This window comes from Diplotaxodon limnothrissa, linkage group LG4, assembly GCF_057381915.1.
Source record: "Diplotaxodon limnothrissa isolate DT_005_m linkage group LG4, D_limnothrissa_male_GT1.1, whole genome shotgun sequence".
Taxonomy (NCBI): Eukaryota; Metazoa; Chordata; class Actinopteri; order Cichliformes; family Cichlidae; genus Diplotaxodon; species Diplotaxodon limnothrissa.
This window is the reverse complement of record NC_140599.1, coordinates 19,341,957-19,360,180: the sequence shown is the minus strand read 5'-3', so window position 1 is coordinate 19,360,180 and position 18,224 is coordinate 19,341,957. Positions and strand designations below refer to the sequence as shown.

General features: G+C 47.1%; 1 protein-coding gene across 1 annotated transcript; it reads left to right on the top strand.

Annotated features, from left to right (window-relative positions):
* Nucleotides 1-2,916: 2,916 nt before the first annotated feature.
* Nucleotides 2,917-16,585, top strand: axin2 (axin 2 (conductin, axil)). Its single transcript, XM_085352394.1, has 11 exons — nt 2,917-3,201; nt 4,503-5,435; nt 7,149-7,280; nt 9,427-9,529; nt 11,366-11,506; nt 11,594-12,126; nt 12,218-12,394; nt 12,486-12,701; nt 12,815-12,943; nt 13,633-13,791; nt 16,436-16,585. Exons 2-11 carry the CDS (start codon nt 4,627-4,629, stop codon nt 16,560-16,562), a joined length of 2,526 nt encoding a protein of 841 aa, XP_085208520.1. The 5' UTR covers nt 2,917-3,201; nt 4,503-4,626; the 3' UTR covers nt 16,563-16,585.
* Nucleotides 16,586-18,224: the final 1,639 nt, after the last annotated feature.

Below are 18,224 nucleotides of genomic sequence, written 5' to 3'. Positions count from 1 at the left end.
GCTTGGCGACAGTGGGAAGGAAAAACTCCCTTTTAACAGGAAGAGGAGAGGGAGAGGTAACCCATCTGCTGTGACCGGATGGGGGTAAGGGGGGGGGGAACGATAAGATAAAAGATTCTGTGAAAGAGCCAGAGATTAATAATTAATATTAAATGCAGAGAGGTGTATAAACACATAGTGAGTGAAGAAGAAACTCTCAGCAGGCGACGCTTATTCAGCATAATTAAGGGAGGATTCAGGGTCACCTGATCCAGTCCTAATTATATGCTTTATCAAAAAGCTCATTTTTTAAGCCTAATCTTAAAAGTAGACAGAGTGTCTCCCAATCCAAACTGGGAGCTGATTCCACAGAACAGCAGCCTGAAAGCTGAAGGTGCTGCCTCCCATTCTACTTTTAAATATCCCAGAAAGTAATATCCCAGCACTCTGAGAATAAAGTGCTCTACTGGTGTGATATGGTACTATGAAGTCTTCAAGATAAGATGAGGCCTGATTATTCAGGACTTTGTGTGTGAGGAGAAAGATAAAGTAAATTTAAAGTTGATTCTGGATTTAACAGGGAGCCAATGAAGAGAAGCCGATATGGGAGAAAAATGCTCTCAGTCTTTCATTTGTCAGAATGTTTCCCATCAAATATGACTTAAGGTGAAGTATTGAGATCCATGTTGCGCATGGAGAGAAAAAAGCAGTCAACATTAAAGAAGTAATGGGCTTACACCTGATTTATGTGACTCCCCCTCCCTCCCAATCCAACCGTCTCTATTTATAGAGCTCTTTGTAGCAGGTCTGAATTTGACCTGTCCCTGTAATAATATCTGCCCATAAAGAGAGACAGTTACATCCCATAACCTCTCCCCTTGAAGCCTCTCTTTTCAAAGATCTTTTTATAGGAGACAGAAACCCCTGGGCAGCCCCGGTCTCTGGCTGGTCACAGACCTGAGGTCAGCTCCTGAGGGGCAGCAGGGAAAATCCGACCAGTTGAACCACGGAGGGGGTTGAAGAGGCAGGACACGAGGGTCCAACTGGCCCCTGGTACCGGCAGGGGGTCCCTACCATCACCCTGGTGATGTCTTCCACCCTGATGTGTTTACTGTCAGAGGTCAGCCCTGGCTGTCCAAAGTTAACAAAGACTCACTCTGTCAGAGGTGCTGTTGGTATATTACCCAGATGACCTGTATAACCTGCACAGAGACCTCTGCTATGTAGATTTTTGTGAGATAAGAAATTGTGCTTGTGCTAACATTTCTCTCGCTCCAAGTCTGACTCATTATTATTATTATTATTAATGTCTTTCATGGGACAGGGTTTTCTCCTTCATCAAACACACAGATTTTGGTGGCAGTTTATTCTTTTGACCCAATTCCAGTGTTTATTCATTGCTTTTCAAGTGTTACAGCTTCCTCATAAAGCTGGTTGAGTTTACATGACAAATTTTCCATATGTCCTCCCTGAGAAACTGTAGGAGTATCTGCTGGGCTACACGGCTGTTCAACTTTTTGCCGGGATAGCGTGTTTGAAATAGACACAATGGGAATGTGCAGGATGTGACAGAATTTGAAGGCGGTAAAGTGGCCTTTGAATGATGAGTAATCCCTTAGTCATCATGGCCTCTTCCAATTTTCTCTTTTATTAACCTTGATGGGAAAAGAGGCATCAAGGGAGAAAGTCTCAAAGCACCTTTAGCAAACAGGCTGATCAAAGTGGTTTCCATCTTTGTACTGTACTTTTTTTTCCTTCTTTTTTGGATCCCTGTCCGCTGAGACAACAAGGACACACACAGACACCTACTGTCTCTCTTTCAAGAACATAGGCAGGCATCTTGCACAAAGGGTCCCCTGTGGTGGCTCATTTGAACACTAAAGACCCCTCCAAAACACCACTGAGTCTGTCCAATAAACACTATCAACACTACTGTAGCCACCACGGTACAAATAAAGGAAGTGCAGCTTCTAAAATGTCCATCTTGATGGACATTTTGGCTGCCTGAGCTGCTTTCCAACCCCCTTTTCGTGTTATCTCAACAGTGCAGTTAAGGAGTAGAGAGCTGCATAGTCAGAAGTGCAAAGAGGACTTATTCTTGTGCTGCTTAAATGATGTGATAACATCTGTCAGTGAACTTATCCACAGTGAGCAGATGTTTTAATCTGCTGTGTATGCACGTGCCCTTCTAAGCCACTGGTAGGAGCTGTGGAGTGATAACAGCACTGTGATTTCCTTTCCTATGGCAACACACTGTATCTTTATAAGCACTAGAGATGGTAAAGTGACTGTCCTTGAGTCAAAACACACGTTTCCATTGTTGGGAATTCCCTTCAGTATCTTTGAATCCTGCAGCGGTTCAATGAAACTTTCATTACTCTGCAGGATGTTTGCCCCCCAGCCACCCCCCTAAAAAAACAAAAAAAAAAATCATATTTGTCCATATTACACGTGCTATTTTGAAACGCGCCGTTGCATTTATTGTGCAACCCCATGAAAGAAAAGAAAAGGAAAAAATGCCCGCGTCTTTAAAGTTTATGTAGCAACAGAGGGATTGTAGCGATAATGCCATTGGGGCGGCAGATCAGTTACTTCTGACGCTCCAAAGCCTCGGGGAGTTGGCTCAAGATTGCCTGTCTTTGATAAGGTCCTCACACTGTAGCTACAACTTCGTGGTCTAAGGAAAGCTTGCCAAAAGATGGGGAGGGAAAGGTCAGAAAATAAACCGAGCAGCCTTTAAACAATATTTCGTCACCAGTAACTGCACAAAACTGTGGGGTCTCCACCACTTGTTTCGCTTTTTTCTTTTCTTTTCTTTTTTTTTTGAAGGCACGAGGTTGCAATTGTTTTTTATGCAGCTGCCGGGACCCGGCAGTCGGTTCCTCACTTTGAAGTGCGCTGCTCCAGCCTCTCGGTTCAGTTGGTGTTGGAGTCGCCTACAGGAGAGATCTACCGTGCGGCATGGCAGCCTGAAACCATAGGGAGGAGAAAAGGAGGAGGCAGAAAAGCGATATATATTTTTTTCTTCCTCTCTCGAGTGCATTTTTTTTCTCTGTAAACCGACTCGAACCTGAACGGACTGTATGTGGACGCGCTGAGGAGACCAGCATTGTGGATTATAAGCGAATTTTTGCATGTGTGTGTATGTATTTGTGGAGGGAGAAGGGAAGAAAAGAAGAAACCCGGAGTTTTAATTCGAGCTGAAGAACTCGTGGATCGATGGTAAGTTGCAAGAGTGTGTGCCTCCTCAAAGTGGCCCCCATTGGAGTTCTCTTTGATGTGCTGTTGACTCGCCTTTGAAGTAATGTTCTGAGGGTTGGGGAGGGGGGATGATTGGTCGCTTTTCTTACTTTTAAAGCCCAAGGAGGAACTGAGTCATCTCTGTGCCGTGTTCACGGAAATTTCCTTTGCGATAATATTTCGTACTTATATTTGTACATATTGAAGTAAGTGGTCGTTTCTATGTGTGTGTGTGCGTGTGTGCGTGTGACTTTCTTCCCCTCACAAGATCAGACAGATCAGAGACTTCGGTGCACTTGGAGTGTGGACGTTTATTTATTTATTTTTTAAACCAGGGCTTGTTTCGTCTTTAAACGCAGCGTTAAAGAAATATGTGACAAGTGTGTGGGGGTGTAATGTGCGTTATCATTCTCTTTCTTTCATTTTTCGGTATCCTGTGGGAAGCTTTTGACTTGTAGCTGTGCCACGAGCTCTTTTTTCTAATCTCTTGACATGTTTAACAGTCGAGCGGTGGATCGGTGATACTAAGTGACATGTTCAAGGTTGCACAGCAGCCGCTAATACACTGTAACTACCGCTGATGCTTCGGGGACACGTTGTAGCGATCTTCTGTGCAACAAACTGGGGGATGTTTTAAACAGTTGTGGAGGCTAAAGCTCCACAAGCAGCAGCCTTGCTGCCCGTATTAACTATTTCGGTCACGTTTTTCCATCACTTGGAGTTTGTCCCACATCGGTGTCCTACAGGTACTTGAAGCAGTGGCTCGATTTGGTGTATTTTTTTTTTTAGATGAGACGTAGAGAAGTGAGAGAGTGGCAGGGATGGTAGGGGTAAAACGATCAGGAAGCGGCGTCCGTGCGTAATGCTTTGGCATTTTATTGGGAGGGAGAGGAGTTGGGGAGGGTACATGTCTTATTAATTGGCGCTCAGGTCTTAACCCACTTTGACGTGCATGTAATTACTACTTCTCGTGATGTTATCGAAAAGGATGGCGGCGAACCAGTACAGACATCGCTTAGGTGGGTGCCCCCCTTCCCCTCTTGTTAAATGTTTTAATTTAACCAACTTCTATAGAAATCATATCCCTTAGTTGAGATATGAAGAAGTGCTGTTTATGTAATTCTGCTGCAGCTGGATTTTTTTTCTCTCCCCCCCAAATCTGAACTAGTCTGTCTGTTTCTGTAAAAGTCAGCGAGGGTCTGAAAAGGCTCTTACTGCGTTTCTGCCCCCCTTTGAAGTTGGGGCGGATCTGGTTTTGATTAGATCAATACTTTGTGTTTCAGAGAGAAGCCGGGCAGCCAGAGAGAAGCCCCCCCGCTGACATAAGAGAGTGAGGAGATTACAGTAGAAGCTCAGAGGAGGCGGAACAGCACACACGCGGGCTCTCTCCTTTCTGCCGTCAGAGCCATGAGCCGGGCGCTTATGGACCATATCGCCAGTAGTTTTCGCGAAGATGCGCCTCGACCCCCTGTGCCCGGGGAGGAGGGCGACGCGCCCTGCTACCCCGGCAAACTCCCAGTAATGAAACCCCTGGAGTCCCCCAAATCCGTTCTGCTCGGCTCTCCGGGTTCCTCTGCGAGGAGGAACGAGGATGGTCTCGGGGAGCCAGAGGGGAGTGCCTCCCCGGATTCCCCGCTTTCCCGGTGGACAAAGTCTCTGCACTCTCTCCTCGGGGACCAGGACGGCGCTCTTCTTTTTAGGACATTCCTGGAGCGAGAAAAATGTGTGGACACTTTAGACTTTTGGTTCGCCTGCAATGGATTCAGGCAGATGGACCTCAAGGATACCAAAACGCAGAGAGTCGCCAAAGCAATTTACAAGCGCTACATCGAAAACAACAGCATTGTCGCCAAACAGTTGAAGCCCGCGACGAAAACCTACATACGGGATAATATTAAGAAGCAGCACATAGACTCTGCCATGTTCGACCAGGCGCAGACCGAGATCCAGACCGACATGGAGGAGAACGCGTACCAGATGTTTCTGACCTCTGACATTTACCTCGAGTTCGTGAGAACTGGGGGAGAGAACCCGAGTCACGTCAACTCGAACGGGCTGGCGGACCTGAAAGTTGTATGTGGATACCTGCCCACGCTCAACGAGGAGGAGGAGTGGAGTTGTGATTTGAAAGCTAAAGCACTTATTGGACTTTCGGCTAAAGCGCAGAGGGCCCCCATTTCCCTGAGGGCAGTGGAGGTGATGGACGGGGGATTCAGGTATGGCGCTTTTACTCTGTTTTCTGGTGCAAAGTGTAAACCTGTTGTTGCACACCAGAGGCAACCGTGCAAGCATTTCTCTCCTGTACAAGTGCTTTTTCTCAACACCACATTAGTTTGCAGAAAACTGGTCAGCCTACCCCCTCCCTGTCTTTCACTCTGGCCCCCTCTCTCACCGTCTCCAGCAGCAGCAGCCCTCTGCTGGCGCTCGCCTGGATTTCCGGGGCTTTGAAATAGTTCCGCAGAGTGAGGGATCGTCTTCCACAGGAAAAGTTCACAGAGCACGCTGGCTCTGGCCCCAGCCAGCAAATAATAGATGATGACATTGCTGTGCTATGCCTTCTCTTGTACCACGCTGTCCTCAAGCTTTTGGCAGAGAGATAAATGTATAGCAGAGCTATAGATGGCACTTTGAAGTGGCTGTTTTGTAGTCTCACTCGGGTGCTTGCTAGGCCCTTTTCTCGTTTTTTTCCACGTTGCATTTAAAGGAGGGTGTTTTAGATTAAGACTGCATCCCAAATAAATTGAAGTGATTCATGAGTTTAAAGGACAGCAAAGACAGCAGTGTCAACTCTGGGGCATCCTCTGATGTTCCTGTTGCTAACTTACGGTGACAGGCTGAGCTAAGCTGACAGCTACCTGCTCAGGACAGCAGGGATTGGCAGCTCTCCCTTTTCTCTTCCCTCCCATTGTTGTCACCCTTTCAGATTCAAAACATGTGCTCTTAATTTCTCCCCCTCCCCTTTTTTTCTCCTTTCCTCTCCCCTTACCTCTTCTCATCTGACTCAGATTCTCTTAAAAAAAAAAACATAACAAACGGCACCAGCTACGGTGCAGAATCAACACCCACCACCACCACCTCCCCGCCAAAAAACCTTCTTCACTCTCTTCTTCCCTCTTTTCTTGTTTGCGTCAATTCTCCTCTGATTCCCTCCTTCGCTGCGTTCCCCCCACCCCAACCCACCCGCCTTCTCTACTTTTATCTTTTTCCTTTGAAAACTCAGGGATAGGGACTACGAGGCATGCTTTTGGAGCGAGAGTGAAGATGGGGAGGAGGAGGTGGGAAGGGGGAAAGGGAGCGAAAGGAAGGAAGGACAGAGGGAAAGGAGGTGGTGGGGTAGGGGTGGGATGCATAAAAGAAAGGGAGGGAGGAGAAAGCATAAATGAGGGGGTGAAAGAGGCAGGGAGGGAAGAATGCAAGGCCAGCTGTGTTAAATACCTGACTCTTTGCGAGCCCCTCTGAAGGTCAGCCCGGAGCTGGGGGCCTACAGCTTTAGTCATGCTGCGTTTCTGCTTCCTCGTGAAGAACCCACCTCTCCCCTTTGTTTCCTTCTCTGACACACTCTCATGCATCCCACTCCATACTTTTTTCCTTTTTTGGGTCATTCCCCCTCCTTTCCTCTCCTCCTGTACCGTGGCAAGAATGCATACACAGCGGGAGATGTATGCCGGGGAAATGGAAAGAGAAGTTATGGGATATTTAAGAAGCAATAAGGAGAAAACTGAAGTTTTCCCAGGCCTCAGACTGCTCTGTCACATCCATTCGTTGTTGTTGGGAGCAGATGAGTGAGGCTATAGTTATAGTTCTCTGAAACATTAGAAGATGCAGCTTGTTTTGATGTCACCTTCTCAAAATGACAGAAACACAGTGAATTGTACCCACCTGTTGGATATTGATTCATATTAATCTGATTTTTGTTGGAAACTTCTCAGGTCATACAAGAGAGGAGACTCACTCAACCCCTGCCATTCAGGCTCTTTCGCTCCTGTCAGCAGCACGAATGACAGCGAGGTTTCCAGTGACGCCTTGACTGATGACGCCATGTCCGTGACTGACAGCAGTGTGTAAGTGAATCTTATCCAAACATGCGTTATGTGTGTGTGTGCAAAAATGAGAGCAAATCCCAAAGAGCTTTCTGTTTGAAGCTGTAGCCATACTGGAAGAATAGCTTGCCATTGATGGATTGTGGCACCTTAAAAAACAACCAAAGATGCACTCCAGTATCCAGGACGTGGTCTAGATTAATGCTAAGCTCCACCATAACACACTTTTGACTTTGCCACTGGAGTGTATATGCAGGAAGACTTTGAGTCGATTAGAAGGAATGAGTATAGTAACTTTACATTTTATGCATCTGTGGGCATGAGCAGTGTTTTGATGTCAGCTGATTTGCTTGTTACACTTTCTGATTAGCCTCTTGCTGAGTCTTGCCCTGCTGGGGCTCTCTTTTCCTGCTATTAGGGAGTATTTCTTCTCCACTGTCACCAAGATGCTTGTTGCAGTGAAGAAAATCAAGAAAACCTCATTTTTAAAAGTTGACATTTGTCTAAATTAGCTCTGATTGATCACTTATCGAGGAACTTACAAATCAGTCGCTCATGCTGTACATGTGGTTTGCGCTTATCTGTGTACGTGCCTTGGCGCTCGTTCTTCTAAAGGATTGCTTGGCGTAATCACATGTGTCTCAAGTGACAAGGTGCTATGAAGTCATTGCGTGGTGCACAGCTCAAGGCCAGATGTGCTTTAGTCAGCTGGCTTTTGGACGCAAAGCAAAAAGAAAAGTTGGTGCAACAAGTTGCTCTTTACCTCGAGTAAAGAGGAGGTAGGCGGGGTTGTCGAGGCATGGATGGATGCAGTAACTATGACCAAGCTAATGAAACTCAAAGACTGACACATGGTTGTTCAGCTGAATTAATGGGGCTGGGTTACACATAAGTATGGCAGCTGTAAAGGCTTCTTTTTTTTTTTACAATGGGATGTCCTCTGTTCTGGCATATCACTACACAGCCTTGCTTCAAAGAGACCGAGGCCTATATTGCCCTGTTCCGCTGTACTTTGCCCAGAGCCAGTGACAAAGCCCTGGCCACAGGGGCGCAGCTTCTCCACCTCATTTTCTGCCCGTTCTGGCCTTGATCTGAATATCTGCCTCGCCGCTTTAGGTCAGTTAAAAAAAGACCCATAAACATTTGAATTTCATTTACAGATAAAGAGGAGAAAAAAAGAGAGAAAAGGGAAAACGCAACGGGGGAGGAGGCGGTTGGGTGGGAAGAGAAAGAGAGTAGCGGAGGGGGGATTTTTGCTTATATCTTATTTATGGATTTGCTTGGACGCTGGGGAATGCAGCTGCGCAGACTTCAAACATTACCTTATCTTACAAACCAGCCTTTTGATGTGCGGAGATCAGAGGCTGGCTGCAGCAGCGCTTGCCAAATGAAGATTGGGGAGGGGAGGGAGGGGTGGTTGCTTATGCGCATGACTGTGGCATTTCAAAGCAAAAGTGGAAAAGTGCTTCTCAGTTAGGCTAGGTCACCAGGAAACTGCTGTTTAGCATGGAAGGAAAGAGATTGTTTTACACTGTCAAGTGCTTCAGTTTGAAGCTCTGCTGTTTGTTGTTTGATTCCCTCTTTTTTGTTTTTTGTTTGAGTCAGTCAGCCCTTCATCCCCTCAGACTTAACCAGGTTACCTGCACCCTTGGGTCCTATCCTGCAGTAACTCTTTGAAAAAGCATAATGAGTAGCTAATGCTAACTGTGTCCTCAGCTTACCATAAAAGTCAGGAGGGAGATGCTAATGCTGACGCTACTTAAAGTGGAGCACAGTAACTGCAGTGTGCATTTGTGTGTATGCTGGTGAAAGGAAATGACCAGCAGGGTGCCCAGTGTTGTGCTGGAGCCAGCCCTGAAAATGAGTGTCGTTTCTAGGGCAAATAAAACCTTACTCATTGCAGCGTAACCCGAGCCGCTCGGAGGCGGAAATGCTGTCATAATTTACCTCTGAGTAGCCTTTTTGTTCTCAGATTAAGCCTGAAACATGAAAAGCTAAATGAATTGGAGAATTAATAAATTAGATTTGTTCTTGCCTGAACTGTGTTTGATCTGCCCATTTGGCTAACAAGCTTCTTCCTGAATGTCTGTTTGGTCTTTAATGATGTATCCGATTGGGTAATTGACCTTTGTGGTCTGTCTGCGTACCCCCCTCTCCCCCTCCCCAGAGATGGCATCCCTCCATATAAACTGGGCTCCAAGAAGCAGCTACAGAGGGAGATGCAGCGAAACATGAGGATGAACAGCCAAGTCTCGCTCCCTGCTTTTCCTGTAAGTACACAAACGCACACAGACACACTCACGTGCATACGTACATGCATAACTTCACATACACATGCTCAGAAGTCTCCATACCACCCTGTGTTCGGGTCTCTCTGGGTTCTATGAATAGTATTGCACAAACTGTATTTGGCATCTTCAATTCAACAACGCCAGCAAAGATCTAAAGAGTAACGTCAAAGACCCAGCCTCCCACTCTCTCTCTCGCACACACACATACACACACATTCACATAAGCTCGCATGCAAACACAACCCCGCTCCCTACCTTTGGTGTCACCTGCACCCCCATTAGGGTTCCTTGAAGTCTGCGGGAGACGGGGGGGGTCTCTAAGCTGTTTATCGCCGCAGCGCTTGGAACACACCAGGGTTTTTCTTCCCCACCGATGGTGTAAATATGGAGAACAGAGAGAGATGAGGAAGATCTCTGCCGCTTTATCCCGAGGGCTCTGAAATCAGCCCGGTTCCTCAACAAAAACACAAAGATACTCAGACACATTCACACGCACGCACATTCACGCACACGCGGCGCTTTGATCCACGGATGAATGGAACAAACGCACAGGGAAGTGACAACTTCCAGCAGAGCTGGCCCCCTTTTTTTCTCCCCCTTTTTTTCACAGCCCCGCCACCCTTCCAACCCCCAGCACACACACACATACAGAAACACAAATGCTCAGCCAGCCCCCTCCCCTAAAAGTGAAGGATCTAAGGGGAAGAGTTTGAGCATGTCATGTGAGCTCTCAACAGGTCAGAGGGGAGTTTGTAGCTTAAGGCTTAAGAGAAGCTAACTTCATGTTGAGAGAAAAAAAAAGTCCGAATCGAAGGCGGGGGGGGCCACAACTTGCAGTAGTAGCTGTAACAGAAGCAGCTTGTTAAAACAAACTTAAAGTAACTCCCTTTTTTTCCACATTATGAGGTATGCAGTAACTGTTGCTGTTGGATTTCGCCGCTTTCACTCACTCTCCCCCTTTTGCTTTATTTTCTTCTTTTTTGGCTTTTATTCTTGTTTTTGTTTCCCGTCTGATTTTTGGCGATGGCTGCCATTCCCATGGTGCACCAGCTCCAGGCACCATCAGACAGCTCCTCTTTTTCTCACTTTTTTCTCCCCTTTATCCCGACTACAAAGGCTTATGAGAAATTGGGGGGGGGGAGAGAATCAAGAAAACCCAAGTGCAAAAATAATTTAAGATGCGTGCGTATGCACCCAATCTCATGCTGTCACTTTACTGTACGTTAAAGATGCCCAGCGTGTGGGGGTGGGGCTAAATTACCTCAACCTTTCTGATCTCCCATCCTGTTTTTCTGGCACCTTTATCTCTTTCCTTCAGTCCTTCCCTCTCTTCGTTTTTCTCCCACACACATCTCAACTTCTCCCAGTTTCTTTTTCTTTTTTTTAATCCCTCATCCTTTTCCTCCCTGGAGTTCTCTTCCACCCCCTGTCGATATGTGGCTTTTATTTCTAGATGTAAAGCCACTGCTTCCCATCAATCTATCCCTCCATCCCCCCCTCAGCCGCTCTATTCTCCCCCCACTGTGTGTTTGATATTTGACGAGGAAGGCTTTGAAGTGAGCTGACTTTAAAGAGGCCTGCTGATGATGACAGAAGGAACCAGCCGAGGCCCTGGCCCAGCATGACCATGCACCAGGCCTGCCAACCCCTGAAAACAGCCCTGTAGCCATAGGTGCCAGTGCGAGTGCCCTGATCAGAACTGCCTTTAGTGGGAAATGCATGCTATAGATGATGTGAAGTGCTATAGTAATGGAGGGATGGCATGAGTCTTGCAGTTTCTTATATATCTTCTTTTTTTATATATCTCCTCTACAGCGTACTCGCCATCCACCAAAAGAGATGATACCAATGGAGCCAGCACAGTTTGCAGCCCAGCTCATCGCCCGCCTGGAGAACCTGAAGAGGCAGCAGGAAACCATGAACACGTTGGAGGAGAGGCTGCAGCAGATTCAGGAGGTTTGTGTGACTCTGGTTCTTACTGAAGAAATGAAAGATGAAGATGTTTTGTTCTGGCCTTGACTTAGTTTGCCTTGTTTTTATCAGGAGGAGGAAAGAGAAGATGCCGAGATCATGGGAAGTGCTCCCGCGCTCTCACCCCACTCCTTACCCCTCCTCTCTGGCTCCTCTGACGAGGACCCCCAGGCCATCCTGGACGAACACCTTTCCCGCGTCCTGAAGACCCCCGGGTGCCAGTCCCCGGCCGTGATCCGGCATTCCCCTCGATCCAGCTCGCCAGAACACCGGCCTTTCACGCGTGCTGGCTTCAGTGTCAAGGGCCTGGTGAGAACTGGGCCCTCCAGTTCGTCTGCATCCAGTCCCGACCAAGGGGCGATTACCCTGTCCCTGGGTCCCAACAGAACCCTCGTAAGCAGGCAGAGCACGAAACACATCCACCATCACTACATCCACCATCACGCTGGTCCGAAGTCTAAAGAGCAGATCGAAAGGGAGGCAGCCCTCAGGGTGCACAGCGTGTGCTCCGGCAGCAGCGAGTGCCAGCCCTGTCAGCCGTACCAGCGCAGCCGCAGCCTAGGCAGAGAGATGTGTGGGGCCATCACCACAGACAACAGCATGGGGTCAGTCCCAAGCACTTGTTTCATATTTGTCTCCCATTTGTTTTTTCTTTTCTGTCAGTGTTTAAAATAAGCAGTGCAATTACTCTTCCAGGCGTTCAAGCTCTCTATCGAGGCGGGTGTGTCGCTCAGGGGCTGAGGATGGAGTAGCGGAGAGGTGCATGGAGGACTGTGGACCCTTACAGCTGCCCACTGACACAGCAGATCCCACCCAGAATGTGCTGCAGTGGATCCTGGAAAGTAAACGACAGGGCAGACACAAGTCTCACAGGTGAGTGGAGGATAATACTAGGAGTATCTGTGTGAGTGTTGGGGACACCTTTTCATGTTGTTAAAGTCAAATTTCCTCGTCTCCCTCTCAGTACCCAGAGCACCAAGAAATCCTTTGGAGGCTCATCTACTCAGACACACACGTGGGGCGGGGGTGGAAGCTGCGGCCACCTACGTGGTCACCAGCCGGCCCAGCCATTCATCCAAGACCCAGCTATGCCTCCGCTCCCTCCTCCCAACACTTTGGCACAGCTGGAGGAGGCCTGCCGCAGACTGGAGGAGGTATCCACCAAGCCCACCAAGCAAAGGTACACACAGACTTCAAAGAGCAGATTATTATTAAGTAACGCTCTTGGTTATAACTTCAAACTATTCCAGATGTGCTTTTTAAACTCAAGTCTTATTTCATTTCTCTTCCCAGGCATTCAGCGTCCAGCCTTCAGCGAGAGAAGACCCACCTCATGCCTGTTCAGGACGGGGCGTCTGTCCCCCTGCCGCTCGTCAGTCCCAGCCCCGCTGGCGTCCCTGCGACCAGTCTCCAATCAGAAGAGTACGATGCCTCTACAGTCCTGCCCTCCCTCTCCTCTCCTCCTTTCTGCTCTTCTTCCTCCTCCTCCTCTCAGCTCTAGCCTCCAACTTCCAAGTGTACTTTGACCCTTTTTAACTCTTCCCACTTGTCACCCGCACCATTTGCTTGCACACAGATAGATGAGAAGCAGCTATGCTACACACACATTACACCCCACAGACACTCACTTATTTAAAGCTTTGTACACCTAGCACTGCCTCTTACGTCTGCATGAATCGCGTGCATTTGTGCTGTGCATGGAGAGCGTGTGTCTGTGCGTGTGTGCAGTCACTGCACCACCTGACCGAGACATCCCTTTTCATATATCTGTATCATTTTTATTGGCTGTCCTTCAGTGAGCTGGCACTAGGTTGGGGCGAGCAGAGCTTAGCAAAGGGAGGGTTCCTCTGAAGCGGGCCTACAAAGCCTTGGACGTAGCTGAAGGGGAATTGATAACCGTGCAAACACAAGCGCAAACTTATAGACGGCACTGGGTCACTCCGTCCCTCAGGATGCTCTTAGTTACTGTATTTCTGGTCTGTTGTGGGAAAAATTTAGTAGATTGCTTGTTGGAGAACTTCTTATTTCTCTTTTGTCGAGATGTTGTCTGGTATAGCGAAAGCGCTCGCTGCTTCTGACACCCTTCCTCTCTGTCTTTTGTTTCCCGGCAGGTGTAAGAAGGGTTCAGGAAGCCACGCGGTGAGCAGCGGGGAGACAGTGGTGACGTACTTCTTCTGCGGTGAGGAGATTCCTTATCGGAGGACCATGAAGAGCCACAGTCTGACATTGGGTCACTTCAAAGAGCAGCTCCGCAAGAAGGGCAACTACAGGTGTGTGCAGGCACATTGAAATATACAGATCAGTTTTAAAGTTTTACAGTAGTGATGCAGCTTTAGTGACATAAATACAGTTAACTTTTTATGAACTGGGATTAGTTCATTGGCCTTGATTTAAAACAGTCTTTGTGCTGACTTGTAGACAAAGTTTACAGTGGGATCATTTGATTTCTAAGGTGTGGGAGTATCTTCATGTCCAACATTCCTGAGGGCATTTTAGACACAGTGACCAATCAGAATGATGGAGACATAAACCCTACTACCTTCTGTAGTGGTAAAATTCTGCCTTTGAATGGCGGTCAGCACCTGCAAGCATAAAAACCTGAAATACTGTCTCCGTGACTACGTCAAGGACCGATATCAGCATTTGTTTCCATCGGTGTCTGCACTCAGGCAGGCCTCTGGACAAGTGTGCGTTTGGTGTGAGGGGTGCAGTGAAAAGGAAGGGACAAGAGGAGGGAGGGAGGGTGGTGCAGGGGTTAGTGGGAGAGTTTGAACTGGAGCGATTTTTGGGTCCCATCTGGTATTGATTTCCATGCTAAGGCACACTTAATACACATGGCTTTGAAGCCCCAGCCCCTTTCATTTCAACCAACAAAGACTCACACAAATGGCCAGCGTGCAAATTCTTCACTGATGCTATCAGGGCCTCTTTTTTTCCTGCTCTGGGGTCTTGTGTGCGTGCGTGCGTGTACCCGCGCGCGCATTAATGTGCTTTGCGTTGAACGCGCACAGTGTTTACACATGTTGTAATCATTTTATGGATATTTTTGAAAGGCATACAGTTAAATGCCAGATCCGCTTGTTTGCTCTGCTACGGGGCCTTCACCGAGGCCGCTCGGCTTCGACGTGTGTTTGTGGAGAGAGATTTAATTTGATTGTTTCTTTCCAGTGGGCATTAAAGGGGGGAAAAGATCAAACATTTATTGTTTAAACTGCCACGGTCTCCAAGATAAGCACGGCCCAAGTATTGTGTTAATAATTACAGGTGATGGGGGGAGAGAAGAAAAAGCAAAAGAACTTAGCAAAACCTCTTCCTGTCCAGATGTCCACAACATTTTCAGATCAACAAACGTGACAAGCACTTAGCGCTGAGTTCTCCACATCTGTCTGTTTGCCCCCACCCTTCCTTACACCCCTTACTTACTCTTCTTTTCTCTCTGGCTCACAGTCTCAGTTCTTCTGTCATACCATCCACATTTTTTGGAAAGAGAGCTGCACGGCGCTTTAATAGCAGCCAGAGAATGTGTGGAGTTGGGTCATTTCAACATGGCAGCGGTTCAACAAAGAACAGTACTGCTCGGTCCTGCCAGACGATATTGGTGCCAGATGTCAGTGCAAACGGAGGGAGAAGGGGAGGGGAGGCAGATCCAGCCACATAAAACATGTTCCAGTGGAAATTCAGGCTCTCTGTGTCTCTGTCTGTCTCTCTTAGCAAGAAAAAAAAAGAGGGCGATCATAGCTCTTTGAAGATTTTGGGGGTTTTTTTAAAAGTAGGAGGGCTCGACTTTTCTTTCTTCCTCTCCAAGGAGGGAACAGTTATCAGGCGTGTCCTTCGCTCTTTGATTTCATCTGATCGGCGCGCTTTTTCCTAAAAGGCGGTCGTTTTATTTCATACCCTGTGTCGTTGCCCTTTATTAGTGATTACCCTCGTGTTAATTAGCACACGTGCACGCTTGTGCACCTCTGCAATGTTGTAGTTCTGGTTTTATAAGTGTTGCATGTCTTAAAAACAAAGAACAACCACAAAAAATGCTCGCAAACATGCCCGCATTCCAGTCACCACACACTGAGCAGATCGAGGAATTTTTCCATTACATAGTTAATGAGTGAATTTCGAGTCCCGGTTAACCAACCCACCCCTGCTGATTTCTCTTCCTCTAAAATAAGGACTGGGAGGGGGGGGGGGTTACATCATTATGGCCCAGTGAAGTCATGGCTGACGAGAAGCCCCTCCTGAGTTTGCTTCTTCTGCACACATACACAAAAGTCAGCTGCCCTTCCTATAGGTCTCAGTAAGCGCTCACACTGTCAACACGGGCGAGGAAGGACACACGGCATACTGCTTGCTCGTTCTCCTCCTCCTCCTCCCCCTCTACTTTGTCTCTTTTCTTTGTCCCTGTAATAATGAACCAGGGATGAGGAGTGAGTGAAAGCCCTGTGCACGAGCGGGTGTGTAGGAGTCAGGGGTAATGACAGGCAGACTTGCAGGCACCCAAAATTTCAGCCTTTGTCAAAGGACCCCTTCATTTGCACACGGGTCTAATTGGCCCCTGTTAGCCAGGGCAAAACTCACAGCAACACAACGGGGGGGAGAGAGAGAAGGAACGGGAGAAAAAGTAAAAGAGAACAAGTGGAGGGAGGGATGTGGAGAGAGGAAGCCTGCTGTTTAAAACCAAGTCTTGTCAGCAGCAGGTTCCACCCTGCCCTGGTATCAGCAGACTTGGCTGATTGTGTACTCAGTGGCTCGGCTGCAGATAGCGGAAATGAAACTTTATGTTTCAAAGGGGAGCGTTAGACTTATCAGGCTTTCTTTTTCTTTCTTATTTTTCTTTGGACTTTTTGTTTATGAGCTTTAAAGTATCTTGAATCAAAGGGAGAAGTATTTTGTGTTAACGCTTTCATCTCTCGGTCACAGGTACTACTTCAAGAAGGCCAGCGACGAGTTCGAGTGCGGCGCCGTGTTCGAGGAGGTGTCCGACGACTGCTCCCTGCTCCCCACCTACGAGGGGAAGATCTTGGGAAAGGTGGAGAGGATGGAGTGAGCGCTGCCGGAGTTGATCAGTAACTCTGCGGATGCCCTCCTTCATGTGCTCTCACACATGTACGCAGCCTGTGTGTGTGTGTGTGTGTTTTTTAAGCTAAGACTTGAAGGACTGGAGATGTTGTTGAAGGAACGCTGGTTTTTGGGCATGCGGACTGGAAGCGGGACAAGATATCCACATTACCGGACTATCAAGTGAAAAGCTCATCTAGAAGTGAAGAAAACGTGGACTTTATGCTGCTGGGCTCAAAACTTCCCAGAAGAGGAATATCTAGAGACTCTAGGTGAATGACCACTTGTCAAAGAAGCAGGGCGCTGTGGGTTTAATTTGAAACTGAGAGCCTACTTGAACCCTCCCCGTGCCAGTGTCTGCCTATAGTTGCTCACTAGCGCATTACTAATATGTATACGCAGATATACATGTACATTGCATTGTATTGTGATGCTCGTATTGCTGTGTAAAGATTTCTATAGCTATTTATTGGAAATACCCCTTTCCCAAATCCTATCCTTCTTCTACTTCCATGGACAAGCTGCTTGGAGTTGGACAAACTTCTCGAATTATCCACATCTGTGAACGCCCCACCCTACTCCACCCAACCCTCTCCTTCTGAGCATCAGTTCTCAAGCAAAGGTTTTTATTCCTTTTCAGCCCCTCATATTGAACTGTAAACATCAACAATACCTCTTCAAGAACTCCACTCTCACTCCGGGACATCTCCGCTCTCCTGGCCGGAGAGCTAACTGCTGAAGCTTTGAGAATGGCTCTCTTATCACTTAAAAGTTCGATAATATATTTACTACTGCAGTGCTATTTGTGGATGTGTCCCCGTCTGCTCTTAGGGGTGGGGGGGTCTTCAGTGTGCTATGGAATTTAAAAGAAAAAAAGAAAAAAATGCTATTAATGTTTAATTCCATACTCTGGGACTGTGCCCAGCTAGCCTTGATCTGTCACGTCTTAGTGCCTTTGTTTCAGCGGCGCAGGCATCGCACAAATAGCCTATATATTTACGAGGAGGAAACTGCCCTGAACAGGTCTTTGAGTCCCCAAAATGTGTTTACACCATATTCATATTTACCAAGAAAAAGTTCTATAATGTGTTCCCCTATGTGCTTACCTGTTAGTGAGTGAGTGTGTGTGTGTGCGTGACTGAGAGTATTTTAAGCCTGCACTATGAGCTGCAGATGCTAATGATGGTGGTGATATATATATATATATATATATATATATATATATATATATATATATACACTATGTTCATAGTGTCTTTATTTGAGTACAGTAGCTGTGCCTACATGGATTCTTGCCATGTTTTTCACCCAGTTTTCAGGGTCCTGTTACTCCCTTGGTTTTTACAAGGGGCCTTATGTTGAAAAGATATTTTTATGCCTTTTAGTATCATCATGTTTATGTTTTATGGTATTTTTCATGGCTTCCTTGGTTCTTCTTGTAAACTGTAAATTATGCGTTCTATAGAGCTCAGTTGAAAAGATGCCTCGGTACTTTAATTATTGTAATTATGAAGAGATGTAGCCTTTAATAAAATGTTCTATTTTTCAAATTAGCAAATTGCTTCCTCTTGTTTCTGTGTGTGTGTGAGTGTGTGAGGGAAAGAGAGTTTTGATTGGACTTTGCTAGCTCTAATTGGGATATTAGGATGGT